Here is a 16,232-nt window from a genome sequence, read left to right as displayed (position 1 = left end):
TCAATTTTCAAGAAGAAAACCTTGGCGATTTTGGGTGGGGTGAACTCCGGATCCTCCACGTATTTCTTCAGCTTCTCGATCATGTCGGCCGTAATCGAATCCCGATCGAAGTTCATCAGGGATGAGAGAAAAGCGCCCGGATCGGACAGCATTATCCTCCCAGGCTCCCAGTAATCCAGGATTTTTTCACCGGGTCTCATTCCAGGTACCTGTGGGAATGTGTAATTACCATAACATCTTGTGCGACATGGATTGATTAAAACGACTAACTGTTGTTTACGAACCGAGAATGGCGGTATTATGTGCGGAATACTGAGAAATTACCCGTATACATTAATTATAGGGTTGAGATTTAATATAAGCCTACTATATCGAGACACGGGCCAAAGACACAATGTTATCTCTTTAACAATATTTTAGTTCTAGTTTCTATCAGTACTATCGCTCTAAAATTAAAGTTTTTTACAATAAGTGATATAAATAGTCCACTAAATTTTTCAAAATATATTTTTCACTATACACCATTCGATTCAGTGTAAAATTCTTTACAACTCCTGAAATGTTCATTAATGCATGATTATTTGTACGGAAATGAGACCGAAAAGTTTCAAAATGGCAAAAAATCGCCTATTTTCACGACTATATACATGGAAAAAGTGTCAAAATTTGTTATCTTTCAGATAATGCTGAAACCGTCAACATAGACATATTTTGAGGTGAAATTAATAAAGATTATCGAGACACAGACCAAAGACACAATATTATCTCTTTAACGATATTTTAGTTCTAGTTTCTATCAGTACTATTGCTCTAAAATTAAAGTTTTTTACAATAAGTGATATAAATAGTCCACTAAATTTTTCAAAATATATTTTTCACTATACACCATTCGATTCAGTGTAAAATTCTTTACAACTCCTGAAATGTTCATTAATGCATGATTATTTGTACGGAAATGAGATCGAAAAGTTTCAAAATGGCAAAAAATCGCCAATTTTCACGACTATATACATGGAAAAAGTGTCAAAATTTGTTATCTTTCAGATAATGCTAAAACCGTCAACATAGACATATTTTGAGGTGAAATTAATAAAAATTATTGAGGATTTAAACGCTATATGCAACAGTCTGGTGCAAAAGTTACGAAGAGTTTTATCTAAAAATAAATCCGTCTTTTTTCGAAAATACACTTTTCAGTGTTTTATCTTAAAAACTAAAAATTGTATTTAAATTGTTATGTTGTTATAAAGTTTGGTGTGAGAAAAAAACGAAGATCTATGTTAAATCGCTCTAAAATTAAAGTTTTTCACAATTAGTGATATAAATAGTTTTTTAAAATATATTTTTTACTATACAGCTTAAAAACTTAAAATGGTTTACAAATTATTATACCGTCATTCGATTCAGTATAAAATTCTTTACAACTCGTGAAATGTTCATTAATGCATGATTATTTGTACGGAAATGAGATCGAAAAGTTTCAAAATGGCAAAAAATCGCCAATTTTCACGACTATATACATGGAAAAAGTGTCAACATTTGTTATCTTTCAGATAATGCTGAAACCGTCAACATAAACATATTTTGAGGTGAAATTAATAAAAATTATTGATGATTTAAACACTATATGCAACAGTCTGACGCAAAAGTTACGTAGAGTTTTATCTAAAAATAAATCCAACTTTTTTCGAAAATACACTTTTCAGTGTTTTATCTTAAAAACTAAAAATTGTATTTAAATTGTTATGTTGTTATAAAGTTTGGTGTGAGAAAAAAACGAAGATCTATGTTAAATCGCTCTAAAATTAAAGTTTTTCACAATTAGTGGTATAAATAGTTTTTTAAAATATATTTTTTACTATACAGCTTAAAAACTTAAAATGGTGTACAAATTATTATACCGTCATTCGATTCAGTATAAAATTCTTTACAACTCGTGAAATGTTCATTAATGCATGATTATTTGTACGGAAATGAGATCGAAAAGTTTCAAAATGGCAAAAAATCGCCAATTTTCACGACTATATACATGGAAAAAGTGTCAACATTTGTTATCTTTCAGATAATGCTGAAACCGTCAACATAGACATATTTTGAGGTGAAACTAATAAAAATTCATGTTAAGATGCTTTAGAATTTATAACTTTAAAGATATGCAACTTAAACTGAAATTCATCCATTTTTTGGAAAATTAATTTTTCATTATATAACTGGAAAATTGATATATTAATTATAACTTAACTTGCGACAGTTTGATTAAAAAATATAAAAATGGTACGCTATCGTATAAAGACCCGACGATCATACTTCTATAAATTATAACTTTATACCTTATTAGGTTTAATATTCTTTACAATACAAATGGACTCGATAACATAAACGACACCAGACGGTGGCCTTTTCATCGATCTGACTTCGATGATGTCGTTCTTGTTCAGGGATTTCAAGCTCTGTTCAGCTGCCATAAGAGCCGGCATGGCCTCGTCTACATTCCGAGGAGAAATGATGATCCTGGAGAAATAAATCAGAAAAACGTCTTACCCAAATCCTTCTGAGCATCTTCGGCGATGGCCTGCGTCTCCAGGGCCTTCTTACCGGCTTCCTCCTCTTCTCTCTCTACGATTGCCTTAGTTTCCTCCGCAACTATCTGTATCGAAACGATATTGTTGATCAAAATTACATGGATGTTGTTCGGGCAACTCACTGTATCGGCCGCAATAATGGTTATCATTTCCTCGGCATCTCTGGCGGCTATTTCCAAAGCCGGCTTCATTTCCTTTAGTTGGGCTTGAAGGACCTTCACCTCCTCTGCGGTGTTTTGTAACTTACCTAATCCTGAAACATATACAATTCTTATATATAATTCAATTTTATCATGCTGCTAAATATGTTGATGTAAACTTCAGAAATTCAAGAAAACTATTCTATAATATGTCGAATTACAAGACTGCTCTTATTAGAAATGAACGGAGCAGATATTAATAATGACAAATGGGGAGTTTGAATCTCTTCCATTTATAATTTTCCCTTCCAAATTGAATTCGTTACACCTTGGTGATCCCACCATATACAAAGTAAGGCTTCATAGCTATGAATTCACTTCAGCGTCCTACTATAACGTATAAATTATATAAAAAGTTTGGCATATAGAAAGGATCTGCGAAAATTAGGACAAAAATTCTACGAATCCAAAAGTAAGTATAGCAGTCATGTTATTCACTTGTCCTGATACCATGTAAATTGTGTCTGTTCCTTGAAGTCAAACCTGCATCATAAGGAAAAATATTTGAAAATTTACATGGAGTGATAAGTTGTGTTACGACGATTGACATTTGACGTTCACTCATGGTCGTAGCATGCGCTTCCAACGAAAACTATGTCACACTGTTCGTAAGGGCCCAGCTATCACATAGTCAAGCCACGACCTTCCAAACATACATGCGCACCATCTACAGTGTTTGTCTCCATCATATTTTAACCACCCAAAGCAAATCCGACCAAGGAAACGTCGAAACTATTTGGATGGGAGATATTATCACGCCCGCCGTACTCTCCAAATCTTTCCTCGTCCGACTATCAACTTCTGGCATTAATAGGGCATACGCTTGCAGAACAGCACTGCGTCAATTTCGAACAAGTTAGATAATGGCTTGATGAATGGTTTTGCTCAAAGGACAAGCAGTTTTTTTGTCATTCATCTATAAATTGCACGAAAAATGGTTAAAATGTATGGTTAATGTTAAATGGTCAATACTTTGAATAAGTAAAATTTCCATTTTCTTAAAAATTTTATAGTTAAAAAAAACCGGTAATGATTTTACAGTACACCTGGTATTTACCTAAATTGTCAAGAGACATGTGATTTTATGTGAAAAGGGAAGTTATTTCAACAGGATTGCTTCACAAAACGTTTATGCAGGCCTGTATTATATATTAAACACGTTAAAAAGTTTATGAATGCTTATGGATATTATTACATAATGGCAATTCAAGTCCGTATCCTGACCTGTTTTCAATCGGCCTACTCCCTCAGTGAGCGATCCCTTCTTTTTGTTCATCAGTTCGGTATAGCTGGAGAGTAGTTCCAAATACGACGTGGGCGTCACGTAATTATGTCGGGAGAGCTCCTGCTTGTAGCGCTCGCTGGCTTCCACCACGCTGGCGTGCATGAACTGGAAGACAATGACGATGCCCTGCAAAATCTTATTCGACACGTTCAGGTCTTCCACGTCCTTTAAAAACTGGAGTGCGACCGACTGTAAAACGAATAACGAGTTATGTCATCGTGAATATGACGAAGCCCGCCAAATAATTATCTCTTCTTCTTGTTCTTGAGGCCTATACTAAGCGGCTTTGTTAATTTATTGTCGTGATATTAGCTTGTCAAGAATATGGCTAGTTCAGGAAGTCAACTAACGGAAAATCGCATTAAATTAGATGAATTACTACAAAAAAAAACAATTATTAATAAGAAAAAACAGAAAATGGAAAAAAAAATGGTTTTCTGTGTATAAAGGTTTTCGGTATTATAGCGCAAAAATATTAATGTTTTACATCGAATTTATGTATAAAAGTTAAAAAATGGCCAAAAACCGCAGTTTTGTTTGTTCACACATTAAAAAAAGTATTCATGCATCAACAAAAGCTCGCTTGCTAGTTATTTACAGTTTTGGACTTTTGGACCCTAAATTCAAATATTCGACTGGGACATGCTTGAGCAACAGGACAAACTAAAATTTTAGCATACACGTTAATAAAAAAACATTAATGGTAACAGATAGAGCGCCAAAACAATCAGACCAAATGATCTTTAACTAATATTTTGGAATGAAACGTACCTGCAATGCAGTATCTGGCCAGGGACAGAACCAGTCGATGGTGCAGCAATTAACCAAAGCAGGAAACTGTCGCAGCCTTGCTCGAAACACCTCTCCGATGGGGCTGAAATCGAACAGGATAGCAACAAACACGAGGCATAGAGATATAGAGATAAATGGACACACCCGTCACCATGTTACCACTGCATGTCTTAACCACTAAAGGGTTGAAGGTATAAAAGCAAGAACCGGAAGGTTTTTTCCTTCCTTCGATTTAAAATTTCGTTATATTTGTTTTCTTCTATTTTTGTTTTTAATTTTAAGGGAATTTGCGTCATGACTTTACTTTAGTAGTATCATAAAACATAATAGGCTTTTTGTGTTATTTTCCAGGAAAAAAAAAATTCTACCACAGAAAGGTTCAAGAAACCTCTTATGCTCTCTGCCTCTTAAACCTCTTATATCTACAGGAAGCTCTTCATCGAGCTTCCTGTAGATATTTTTGAAACAGATGAAGCTGTGCCTTTAATTTCATTGAGATAATATTGATAATATTGAAACCAAGAATTGTTATATATATTTTTATGTTTATTTTACATATATTAATGCGTTTGTGTATGCGAATTTTTAGACTTTTTCATATATTGAAATTTTTTAAGTGATTAATTATGTGCAACACAAGACAGACGAAACCTGGCTATAATTTTATACATTGGGGGTCGCATTCCATGCCTCGATATTCTATGACAAAGCCAAGCGACGTTTAAGACGAAAAAATTGTTGTTCTCACCTCATCGTAATCACCGTATGCAAATTGGACCTGACCTGCTTCTGGTAGACGGAAAACAGGATGGATTTGGTCGCAGACAGGCCCAGTTCTTGGACCGTCCCCTTCATTCCCTGATAGATCTTGTCGAGCTCGTCGGGCTGGTAAATATTTGGCACGTCGCCCGAGTTCAAAATATTGTTCAGGTCCTCCAGGAAGGACTCCGACTTAATCTGGGGACGAGCGAGATTGGATGTTAAAGCGGGATCCGAGCGTTCGAAAACATAAACGAATTTTGCGTGTGTTTACTTGCGCCTTAGTCTAATACTGTTTAGATTTTTTATCCTTACATTCTGTCAAAAAAAAGTAGAACTCGGTATTTATATATTTGTATATTTGTATGTACTCGATATGATTTAATACACAGTTACACCATCTCTTGTAACTTGATGCAACAAATACAATGGTAATTTTACAGTTAAAGGATTCGACCTTGGAAGTCTATTATAGAAGAACATAGATCTGATCGTGTTTTTTCGGTTTGGGACATCTAATGATATTTAGACCAAACCCTTATCAGAAACACCACAGTGAAGAAAGTTCGATACAATCTTAATGAAATGACCGGAAGACAGTCACCAGAAGATCGTTTACATGTTAAACCCAGTACAACTAGATAAGGAAGCCTATTACCTTATAACGAACAATCGAATAGTGTAGAGACAACTTTTTATGATTTAGCTGAATACCATATTTGTTCACCCGATTTGTTGATACGTAACGATTTCTATATTTTACACTCAAAATATTTTACAACTCAAAAGATCCAATAAGAAAAGGAAATTAATAACAGTACTATGCCTTGTTTAAATAGAGTCCATAAAGATACTTAACTTAGAACTTATAGTTATGGGAAAAGAAAACGATTAAGTATATTATTATGAAGATTAATTACTTCGAAGACAATTAAAGTCTGCTGACTTGTTCAAGTTGTACTACATTATAACAGGCAACTGACAGTATTACAACAGCAAGTGACAATATAAATAATTGGACACAAGCTTGGAAAATAAGAATTAATGAAAGTAAATCTGTACATGTGCAGTTCACCTATAAACAGACCGTACAAGCACCAATAACATTAAATAATACTATCATTCCATATAACAACAACGCGAAACATCTCAGAGTGAATCTCGATGCAAAACTTCGCTGGAAGGAACATGTAAAGAAGAAAAGAAAAGAACTGGAATTGAAATATAGGAAAATGTACTGGCTAATTGGAAGAAAATCACAATTATCAGTACATAATAAATTGCTATTATATAAGCAAATATTGAAACCTATATGGACATACGGAGTTCAATTATGGGGATGTTCTGCAAGGAGTAACATTAATAAAATACAAATTTTTCAGAACAAAGTCCTGAAAGGTATTGTAGGTGCACTCAAATACTATGGGACTGATTACCTACATCGAGACCTTCAGATACCCACAGTAAGTCAAGAAATCAAGAGAATTGCAAGGGGGCATGAGGAAAGACTCCATTCTCATATTATATTGAAATATTGCAATTTTTGGATACCACCAGAACAGGACACAGATTCAAAAGAATCAAACCATCTGATCTTGTGTAGTGTTGTGTAGTGAGGTGCATATATTAAAAAATTCAGCATTGACATGTATAAACATTAGTCCTCCTAGTTATATACCTAGATTTAAGTTAACATAAAGACAAATTATAGGTTAGACGGAAACGACTAGTAATATATATATATTAATTAAATAATTAAAAAAAAAGTTTTACTACCACCCGTGAACTACTCAAACTTAATCTGAGAAAGTAAGAAATTTGCAACACACTCGCCTAAACAATTAATTTCGACCAATAAAGTCACTTTACCTTTCTATATTCTGTCAAAAATCTGAAAGCTTGTTATTTATTTGTTTATAATCATCATCATCTTTAGAATAAGTTCCTTTTGATGCAAATTATACACGAAGGGTGTATCTATACATTAACTATGCTATGTAGTATAAAGCGTTCTCTTTTAATGCCATTTCTATATTCGTAAAAGTAAACTAGTACTTGTGATGATATTAATAATGTAAAAGATATTTTGGATTTGTTTTTGTTTTAAAATAATGATTTCATATGACACTCTGAAAAATCACTACTAAAATTAATACATTTAATAAGAAACTTCCTAATAGTAGTTAGTAGGCTATTTTAAGAGTGAAAGATGGCTAAAAATAAATAAAAAATAGACACAAACATTTCAATATATGATTAAAAAAGATTATAGTACTTCAATTAAAGTACATTATTACATAATACATTATATCTTTAGTTTGCAACAAAATAAATGGCGAGTGTAACATTCCATTGTATTTTCAAATAGTTGCATGACTCAAGGCAATTTTAGTAATAATGGGAATAGAAAACGATCACACGGTACCAATACTGGTGAATAAGGTAGCGTATCATCGAAAAAGAATAAACTTATGGAATGGATGGTATTTTTACTTTAAAATGACGGTATTACGCACAATATTCTTCATTTGTTTTTGACGTGGACCCAGCTCCCTTTGATTGGATCGACTTTTTAAAAGGCTTTTATTAACATTTTCCGTTAACCTTTTCAGACAATTCTGTATTCAATCGCACTGCTCATTATAAGAATCGTGAAACCCTACTGAGGCGGATTGATTTCAATCAGCTGCTATTGACGTTTCAGGCATATCAATTAACTACACGTTACGGTTAAAAATATAGAAAAATAATTAATCTGAAATAATTAAATTACAATTTTTTACAGTATATATTTCATTCAGTATTTTTCTGTAACATATTCCCTTAAAAGTATTTTCTGTAAAACATCCGATTACTAATTAAATACTGTGCAGAGCAAAAAAAAGTCCTTTTAACAATTTATTTTAATGATGTCGCTATGTAAATGTTACTTTTTGTTTTTTTCTGTAAACTCATTCGAAAAATATAAACCAGATCAATATTGTTTATAATTAGACGTGACATTTTACAACAATACAAATGAAATTAACATTATTCTATAGGTCCAACCAGTTGTGAAAACAGGTTTTTTTCTAATTTCGTGAGATTGATTTAAATTAGTTTTTAAAATAAAAATAAAAATATTAATATAATGTCGAAAATTTGTTTGTAGTTTTAAATAAACGAAAATAACTATAATATTATTAATTATGTCTGTACCACTAAAGAAACTATTTTAAATAATGCCAGTTAATATGTACCTGGGTGTCAGAGAACAGAAAGACTGTTTCCCTTTTCTGAAGGCCGGCGCCTAGCATCAGTTTCTTAATATCCTCCCTCCAGTCATAGGCTGCGTATGATTTCGTCAATTCGATTTGGAAGCAGGTGTATTCAGATATGAAGGACGAGAGCCTTGTTAAGCTTTGGCGACCTTGAGAGCAATATATGTTAAGTTGAAAAGTGAAGTAATTATTGGAAATACTAGTACTAGGAACCGTTGACCAGTAAAGTTGATAACAAAAAAATAACTATAAAACAGGAAAGGGATGTGCAGTCAGGAAAGTTCCAAGCATTATTGAATATAACTCAGCCCGCAGGTGTAAAGGTTTTACCTAAGCAATAAAAGTTTTTGAATAATATCTGAAAAAAATATAGCTAAATAAAAGCTAAAATGAACGAAAATGGTTACTATATGAACCAACTGAATGTATCAATTGGAAATTGTTTCATGATTGCGATTTGTTTCATCGCCAGGTAATTTTAAAAGCCCACAATGAACAGTAAATCTATTACGAAACTTCAAGTTCGAGAAAATATTGGGTTAGACCTTGGGTGCTGTACTGTGAGTTAATAAAGTCAAATTAAGTCATTTCTTTTAAGATATATCGCAATATTAATTCAAAATAATTGAATAACAAACTGTTTGGGAATGAAAAAGTTTAGCAACATCGGATAATAGATTTATCTCCTTATATTTGGCTAAACAAGGGGCCGGAGGTGTAAAAGAGATACTGTTGAAACTCGAATAGGAAGTTTTCTCCTTATTATCAATCTTGATAACATCATTATCATTTACTCAAATACATATTTAGAAATGTTCTCGACAAAAGCTTGTTTAAAGCATAAAGGTGTTAATAGCAGTGCAATATCTAAATTTACCTGAACCTCCCATTCCTAATAGTAGAGCGTTACCCATCGGCTGCCTGATTATCCTAGATATCCTGCACACGTGGGACATTGCATCGAGAAACAGCACCAGCTTCATTGGTTTGGTGCTCTGCAGATTATACTCGCCCAGATAGTAATTGAGCGCCTCGTCCAGCTTGTCGAAGTCGGTTATCTGAGCGTAGGGTCCCATATCTACTTGGGGATCGATGAAGTCCCCGAAGAGTATAGGTCGTACCCCGAGCGATTTCTCCGGATCCAAACCGTAGAAATTCTTTATTTGGGTCTTCAGGAGGTCCTCGAACCAAGTTCGATCTTCGTCGCTCACCAGACGATCTTGAAAGACGCGACAACACTCATGGTACCATAAACGTAGGATTTCATCTACATTCTAGGTATAATAAACGTAAACTTGTTTTTGTAGTTATTAGTGGGCGTTGAAACTACCTTAAGGGAAGCTGGTTCAAACATGAGAATTCCCTGAAATACTTTACTCAAATCACGCAGATTGAAAGTGTAGTGAGTCTTAGCAGGAGTGGGTAAAAGTTCCTTCAGTATCGTGTCGTAAACGTCTAATGTGGACGTTAGTATAGAATTATAATGCTGAATCAGATCACCTGCACGATCTAGCCAAAAGTTCAAAATACTTCCGAATATTTTACGCTAAAATATTACATCTTATCAGAACTAGATAAAATCTTATAGTATTATCTCAATTTTAATCTTATAATCTTGTTATATTCTTTATTAGAGAAAATCTACGTGGACTCTGATACCTTGCTGTTGTCTTCCATCTCGATAAACGCCAGATAATGAAAATGACGTAACAGCCTTGCCGTTACAGGATTTCGACCGCCTCCAGGTGGTCCCATGGCAGCCACGAAATTAACATCGATAATAGTTCGAAAATCTCCAATGTTCTTTCGATCATACCAGCCTTAAACCCAGCGATATTGAAAAATAGGCTTATCGGTGGTAAAATGAAATTGTACCTCCAAAATCCATCCACTGACGTATCAATTCAATCGGAGGCTGAGCCCCGTAGACTTCCAGTGCGGGCATATTGAAATCATCGATAAAAAATACTTGTCGCTTTAAAACAGGTGGGCCAAAAACACCCTTACGTCTTCTGTCCAGTTTAGAATCAATTAGATCCTTCGTGAACAAAAATTATAATATATTAAATATAATTTCATGGATTTATAATAAAATAAATATAATATATTAAACTAATAACTCATATACTTAACATTTAATATAAGTAAAATGAAACGGTTATCATAATTATACAAATTATGAATAAATTTACAAAGAAATGGTGATCACACATTGCGACATTATGAAAATCAAAAGAAAATTTTAACCACTTGAACTTACTTGAGTCTGATTGGCTGTAGTTCTTGCAGAGAAACAGATAAAGTCGCATATAAACTTCTTATGCATATTTTTGCTCAGTTTCGCAATAACTGTCAGAGTTTTTCCAGTTCCCGTCGGTCCTACGCACAGCACGTTGTCCTCATTCAACAATATCGCTCCCAACAGATGGGCATTCCTTACGTTATCGATTGTTGGAATTTCAATATCTGGCAGAGTAAAACAATCGGCAGTTTTTTAAAAATCAAGGAAGAATTCGGTCAGTATAGGGAAACGATCGTACCTGAATATTTCATGTCGATGGTTATTTTGTATTCGGGAATGTTGTCCATCCAACTATACCAGTAAGGTTGGGCGGGATCGCCATCTGGGGTAGGATCAGTAAAACCACCATCATGTAAGCTAGAGAAGAAAAAAATTACACATTTTACCTTGTAAATTTTTTGGAGCAATTCAGTTTTGCATTTAAATACACATACTTAATTACTTAATTTGGAATTGATTTAGTACTGTTTTGTATGAAAAATAATGCCACAGTTACTTTTAAGTACATATATGAGATTAGTCGTTACAAGTAAATTACATTATCTAATAAAATTTTTTTATATACTAGAAAATTTGGGGATTTTTCTTAATCTATACACATTAATAAATAATAATGAATTGCTATTCGTTAGTCTCGCCAGAGCTCCAGAACGGATGAACCGATTTGACCAATTTTTGATTCAGAAAAATTTGCGGCAGTCCAGGGAAGGTTTATATGGTCACAAAATATGAAATAATAATTGCGACAAAGATATTAAAAACAACCCATACAAAGTGTCACTTCGAGCAAACATTTACCATGTATAGAGCTGAAATAGATAGTTACTGTTTATGGTGAAGCACACTTTGTTTAAGCATTTCACATTTGTTAGTATTTAACTATAAATTTTCTTTACTATTCTTATTAATAACCCCAAGAAAAAGATGACCTGACTGAGGTCATCAAAGTCACTAAAATATATGTGTTATCTCACGTACTAACCACACTGATGTTAGCACGATGTTTATTAGTACGTCACAATTACTTTTGAGAGTTATTTGAAAAGAAATGTATAAAAAAACTTCATATAGATTGTATCCCCCAATATATTTGAACATATAATATTTTATAAAAAACCCCCTGATATTTTTGTTTAAAAATAAAGTGGTTATCATAACTTGAAAGATTATGAATAACCTTTTAATTAAAAATAGACACCGTATTAACTAGAAACAAATATAAACTCAATAATGTTTATCTCTACTAGTTTTTGTAATAGTACTGTTCTGTAACAATACAGGGTAATCGATATTCCTTCCATTTACTTCGGTAAAAATACAGTAACAAAAAGGAAGCATTTAATTATTTAATATTATATAAAGCGTATGTTGGCGTAATGTTTGTATTCATATGTCCAAAATAAGGTAGAAAAAAACAAAAATTTTCAATTTAGAATAGGGGCGTGTAAGTAGGTACGTTGTAAGGAAAAGATTGACCGGAAATAGAAACGATTTTATTTCGTTAAAGTAGGCTTTTTAAGTGGTAACACGTTGTTTTTTCAACCTTGGGCGATTAAAGATGCAGATATTTATTTATATGTTAACTAAATGTCTTTTCTTAGGTGTATTTTATTAACAGGAAGTTTGAACCTTCCAAGCTAATTTTTATTAAGGATTTTTATGGAAATATATATTTTGAATCGACTCACTTAACGTCATAACAAAGGATATCTTCAGTGAAAAGTGGTGTATGGTCAGCCTCTTCCATTTTTGCCTTTATGAATTGATCAAACTTGACCCGGCTCTGATTATCGCACGTGGCTCCTATCGCCCAGATCGTGCTAAACACCACCCAGGGAACCAAGAGGTTCGCTGATGCGTGAAAATCACATTAAATGAATCCCTTCAAATTAGGGCAGTTCCCGATGTTTCTTACGTATTAGGGCCAGGAATTGGGGAGGGGGCGGTGGTTTGTTGTCCTTGCCGGTCAGGGGCGCTAGCCGAAAATCCATTAATCTCAAGAACGACATGAGCAAGGCGGAATCGACAGATGTTAGAACTTCTTTTAACTTGGAACGGACGTATTCGATGGCTGGTAACGTATAATATTCAAACAATTTATATAATTCATCGGCGTATGGTTTAATCAACTAAAAACGGAAAATGGCGTCATATCCCCGAAAATATATCAAAAAGAAACTGTGTTCGCACCGCAGGAATGCGTTTCATCCAACAGTTTATGAAGGGATTCAATCCAAGCACCCCCGGTTCGAGATACACCATTCCGCATCTATAACAAAATATTTTACATTGAACCTCTTATTTTGGAGCTTTCAGACTGACCTAGATACAGTTGCTGGTGAAGCAACTGCCAAGTCGGCTACTTCAAACATCATGGTCATGGTATCTCGTAATTTAATGATCTCTCCCGAACTCAGGCATAGTTTTTTATTGTCATCCAGGACAGTGTTCATGTTCTCTATCCAGACAGCATCCACCGGGCCATCGAAGACGTACCATCGCTTGTCTTTATTGGGTGCATTTATACCCTGTCGTACCAAACAAGGAAGTATGCCATCAGTCCTAAGCAAAAACAGTGATATTTTATAAGAAACAATACCCAATTTGCAATTTTTACCATTCGTGAGTTTGTAGATCGAATTCTCCATATAATTGACCCATCGTGATCGACTTTGGATTTAAAACGTATGCATGAGCTGGTTGGAATGGATATCCGCTGGGCTGAGGTTGACCCTTCAACGATGTCATAGCGTGCTTCAATATTTCATAACACTAGAGCAATAAAGTAAATAATATGTTTAATTAGCATTAATTTATTAAATTAATTTATCAGACATGCTGTAATGTCTAATCAAATAGCGGAATAATTTAGATACGGGTCATATTTGTCTCCTTTTATCCAAGGTTGCCGTCCAAAATAACCCCTTGAAATTGGCTGATTTAATCAGCTCTTCCTTAACTTATTTGGACGTATTTTAGTCTCGTGAATAGACGGGAGAATTTTGGTGTAAAATAATAAAGCACGTATATATAAGACCGCCAAAAAGGTAACATCATAGTTGTTTTTTTTTTGTAATCCTAAACTAACAACCTGCAACTAAAATTAAAATGCGTAAAAGCTGGAAATATTCTCTTGTTAACTTAACCTTTGCTTTTTGCGTTAGAAAATGGGTTATATTTGAAACTTAATATTATCTAGTATATATACATCAAATTTGTTTTCATGTTTATTAAATTTAGTTCATAGATAGCCTTCCTAAAATTATCTTGAGTACTGCATATATAGATAATTAAAAATAGTAATTTATAACTAATTATTATTACAAAAGATTTTTAGATTTCATTGCTTCGCAATGCTTTTTATTTAAAGAGAAAGTGGTTATCATGACCTGTAGAATTATGAATAATTTTTTAATTATAAATAGACAAAATATAATAGTCTAGAACCAAAAATAAACTCAATTTTGTTTATCTCTACTAGATTTTGTAACAGTACTATCCTATAAAATACAGGGTAATCGATATTCCGTTACTTGATATAAAAATACAGTAACAGTAAAAGCGTTTAATCCTTTTTTATTGCAAACTGAAAATAATATATTGCTAAGCTAATACATCGAAACGTTGCTGTTTGTGACACAAAATTCTAATTCTATTCCTACTTTCTATTTTGAAGGTGCTAAAACATTTTTATTTTTTTTTTAGTTCATATTTTATTTTTTGTTTTTTTATAAATCAGTTTCTACGGTATTAGAAATATGTTCTCTATACAAAAGCATGACATTCGAAATGTGGACCCTTTTAGAATCAACAAAAAGCGTTTCTCTTATTTAAATATAACTTCTGGCGCTTCAAATAAAATCCTTTCTTTGACACTAAAAAAACTGATTGAGGTCACACTCCACACACATCGCTTTCTGGATATGTATTTACTTACCTTTTCGAGCAACCTGAGCTTTTATGAATCAGCGTATTTGATTTTTCTATCTCACCAAATCCAGAATATTCTTAGTATACAATTTTGTAAGCTTTTCAAAAGAATATAGATTATAATGCGTTCGGGAGAGGTAAATTCTGGTTTGTAGTTTTAAAGTTTCCATTATAAACATATTCCATGCTACAGAGAAGGAAGATTTAACATTTTTTAGCCGAAGCTTTTTATATTTTATTTTATGTTTATAGATATTTTTTAGAAGAAGTTTAATCCCAAGGAAAATTATGTAATGTCTTAGAATTGAGTATTATAACAAATATGGCCGTTCATTAATTTATAAATACAGAAAACTGCTCCTTTCTTCCAATTTTACTGTGAGATCAAGGTATCCCTATTATTAGATCGTCCTTAAATCTAAATATAAATTAATTAAATAGAAATCGCACATTACAATTCAGACAATGATTGGAGTGCACATTAATAAAAATAAGACTTCTGTTCAGAAAAACTGTCAGTGCGCAACTATCGGTCGGAGAATGCCGCGAAAGGGATGAAAACAATTGCTACCCGATGGTGCTGGCTCAGTTGGTTTCGCCCTTTCGTACTTGTTGAATCGGGATAACATAGTTGGCTGTCCGTGACGTCGTGTTCAATTTAACGCATAGAGAAAGTTGTGTGGATGGATTCTGTTTAGAATGTACGTAACACAAAGTATAAACTCTGTTAGTGTTTTACATTCAACAGAAACTTTAAATTAGTTTAGTTATATTAGTTTATGATTCAAATCAAATTTTATCACGAACTTATTAATTACACTTATATATTAATATTACTTAACTATAAATATTATCAAATATAGATTAGCTAGAGTTCTTAATGTTAATAGTAAAATAGAGGAGTTTTTTTCAAAAAAAAGTCATCAATTATGTTGTTATAAAACAGTTTGAGTGAGTTTCATAACCAGATCTGCTAAAATTAAATTAATATTTAATATAATTTAGTCAAATGTTAACTAACTTTGAGCAAACCGGGAATCATCCTCAGCAAAATTATGAATACCCTGATTTTAATATATCCAATACTCTGTTTTTATGTATTAAAATGTTATGATAAATGTT

General features: G+C 33.0%; 1 protein-coding gene across 1 annotated transcript in view; it reads right to left on the bottom strand.

The window, feature by feature from the left end:
- The window catches only part of LOC143205095 (dynein axonemal heavy chain 1), a 65,352-nt gene that overhangs the window by 10,355 nt on the left and 38,765 nt on the right, over positions 1-16,232 (bottom strand). The window contains exons 28-46 of the mRNA XM_076418171.1: positions 13,798-13,952; positions 13,503-13,742; positions 13,371-13,449; positions 13,096-13,309; positions 12,869-13,031; positions 11,419-11,537; positions 11,139-11,344; positions 10,754-10,916; positions 10,538-10,698; positions 10,209-10,424; positions 9,756-10,152; positions 8,858-9,027; positions 5,608-5,816; positions 4,839-4,941; positions 4,007-4,256; positions 2,705-2,835; positions 2,542-2,647; positions 2,331-2,485; positions 21-209 (exon numbers count right to left, since the gene is read on the bottom strand). Of these exons, the coding sequence (XP_076274286.1) occupies positions 21-209; positions 2,331-2,485; positions 2,542-2,647; positions 2,705-2,835; positions 4,007-4,256; positions 4,839-4,941; positions 5,608-5,816; positions 8,858-9,027; positions 9,756-10,152; positions 10,209-10,424; positions 10,538-10,698; positions 10,754-10,916; positions 11,139-11,344; positions 11,419-11,537; positions 12,869-13,031; positions 13,096-13,309; positions 13,371-13,449; positions 13,503-13,742; positions 13,798-13,952 (3,426 nt within the window). The remainder of the gene's footprint in view (positions 1-20; positions 210-2,330; positions 2,486-2,541; positions 2,648-2,704; positions 2,836-4,006; positions 4,257-4,838; positions 4,942-5,607; positions 5,817-8,857; positions 9,028-9,755; positions 10,153-10,208; positions 10,425-10,537; positions 10,699-10,753; positions 10,917-11,138; positions 11,345-11,418; positions 11,538-12,868; positions 13,032-13,095; positions 13,310-13,370; positions 13,450-13,502; positions 13,743-13,797; positions 13,953-16,232) is intronic.

Source organism: Rhynchophorus ferrugineus, unplaced genomic scaffold, assembly GCF_030347505.1.
Source record: "Rhynchophorus ferrugineus isolate W39M unplaced genomic scaffold, kcgeb_rfMv2 rfM11, whole genome shotgun sequence".
Classification (NCBI taxonomy): Eukaryota; Metazoa; Arthropoda; class Insecta; order Coleoptera; family Curculionidae; genus Rhynchophorus; species Rhynchophorus ferrugineus.
Note: the sequence above shows the minus strand (reverse complement) of the source record. Positions and strands in the feature narration are given on the sequence as shown.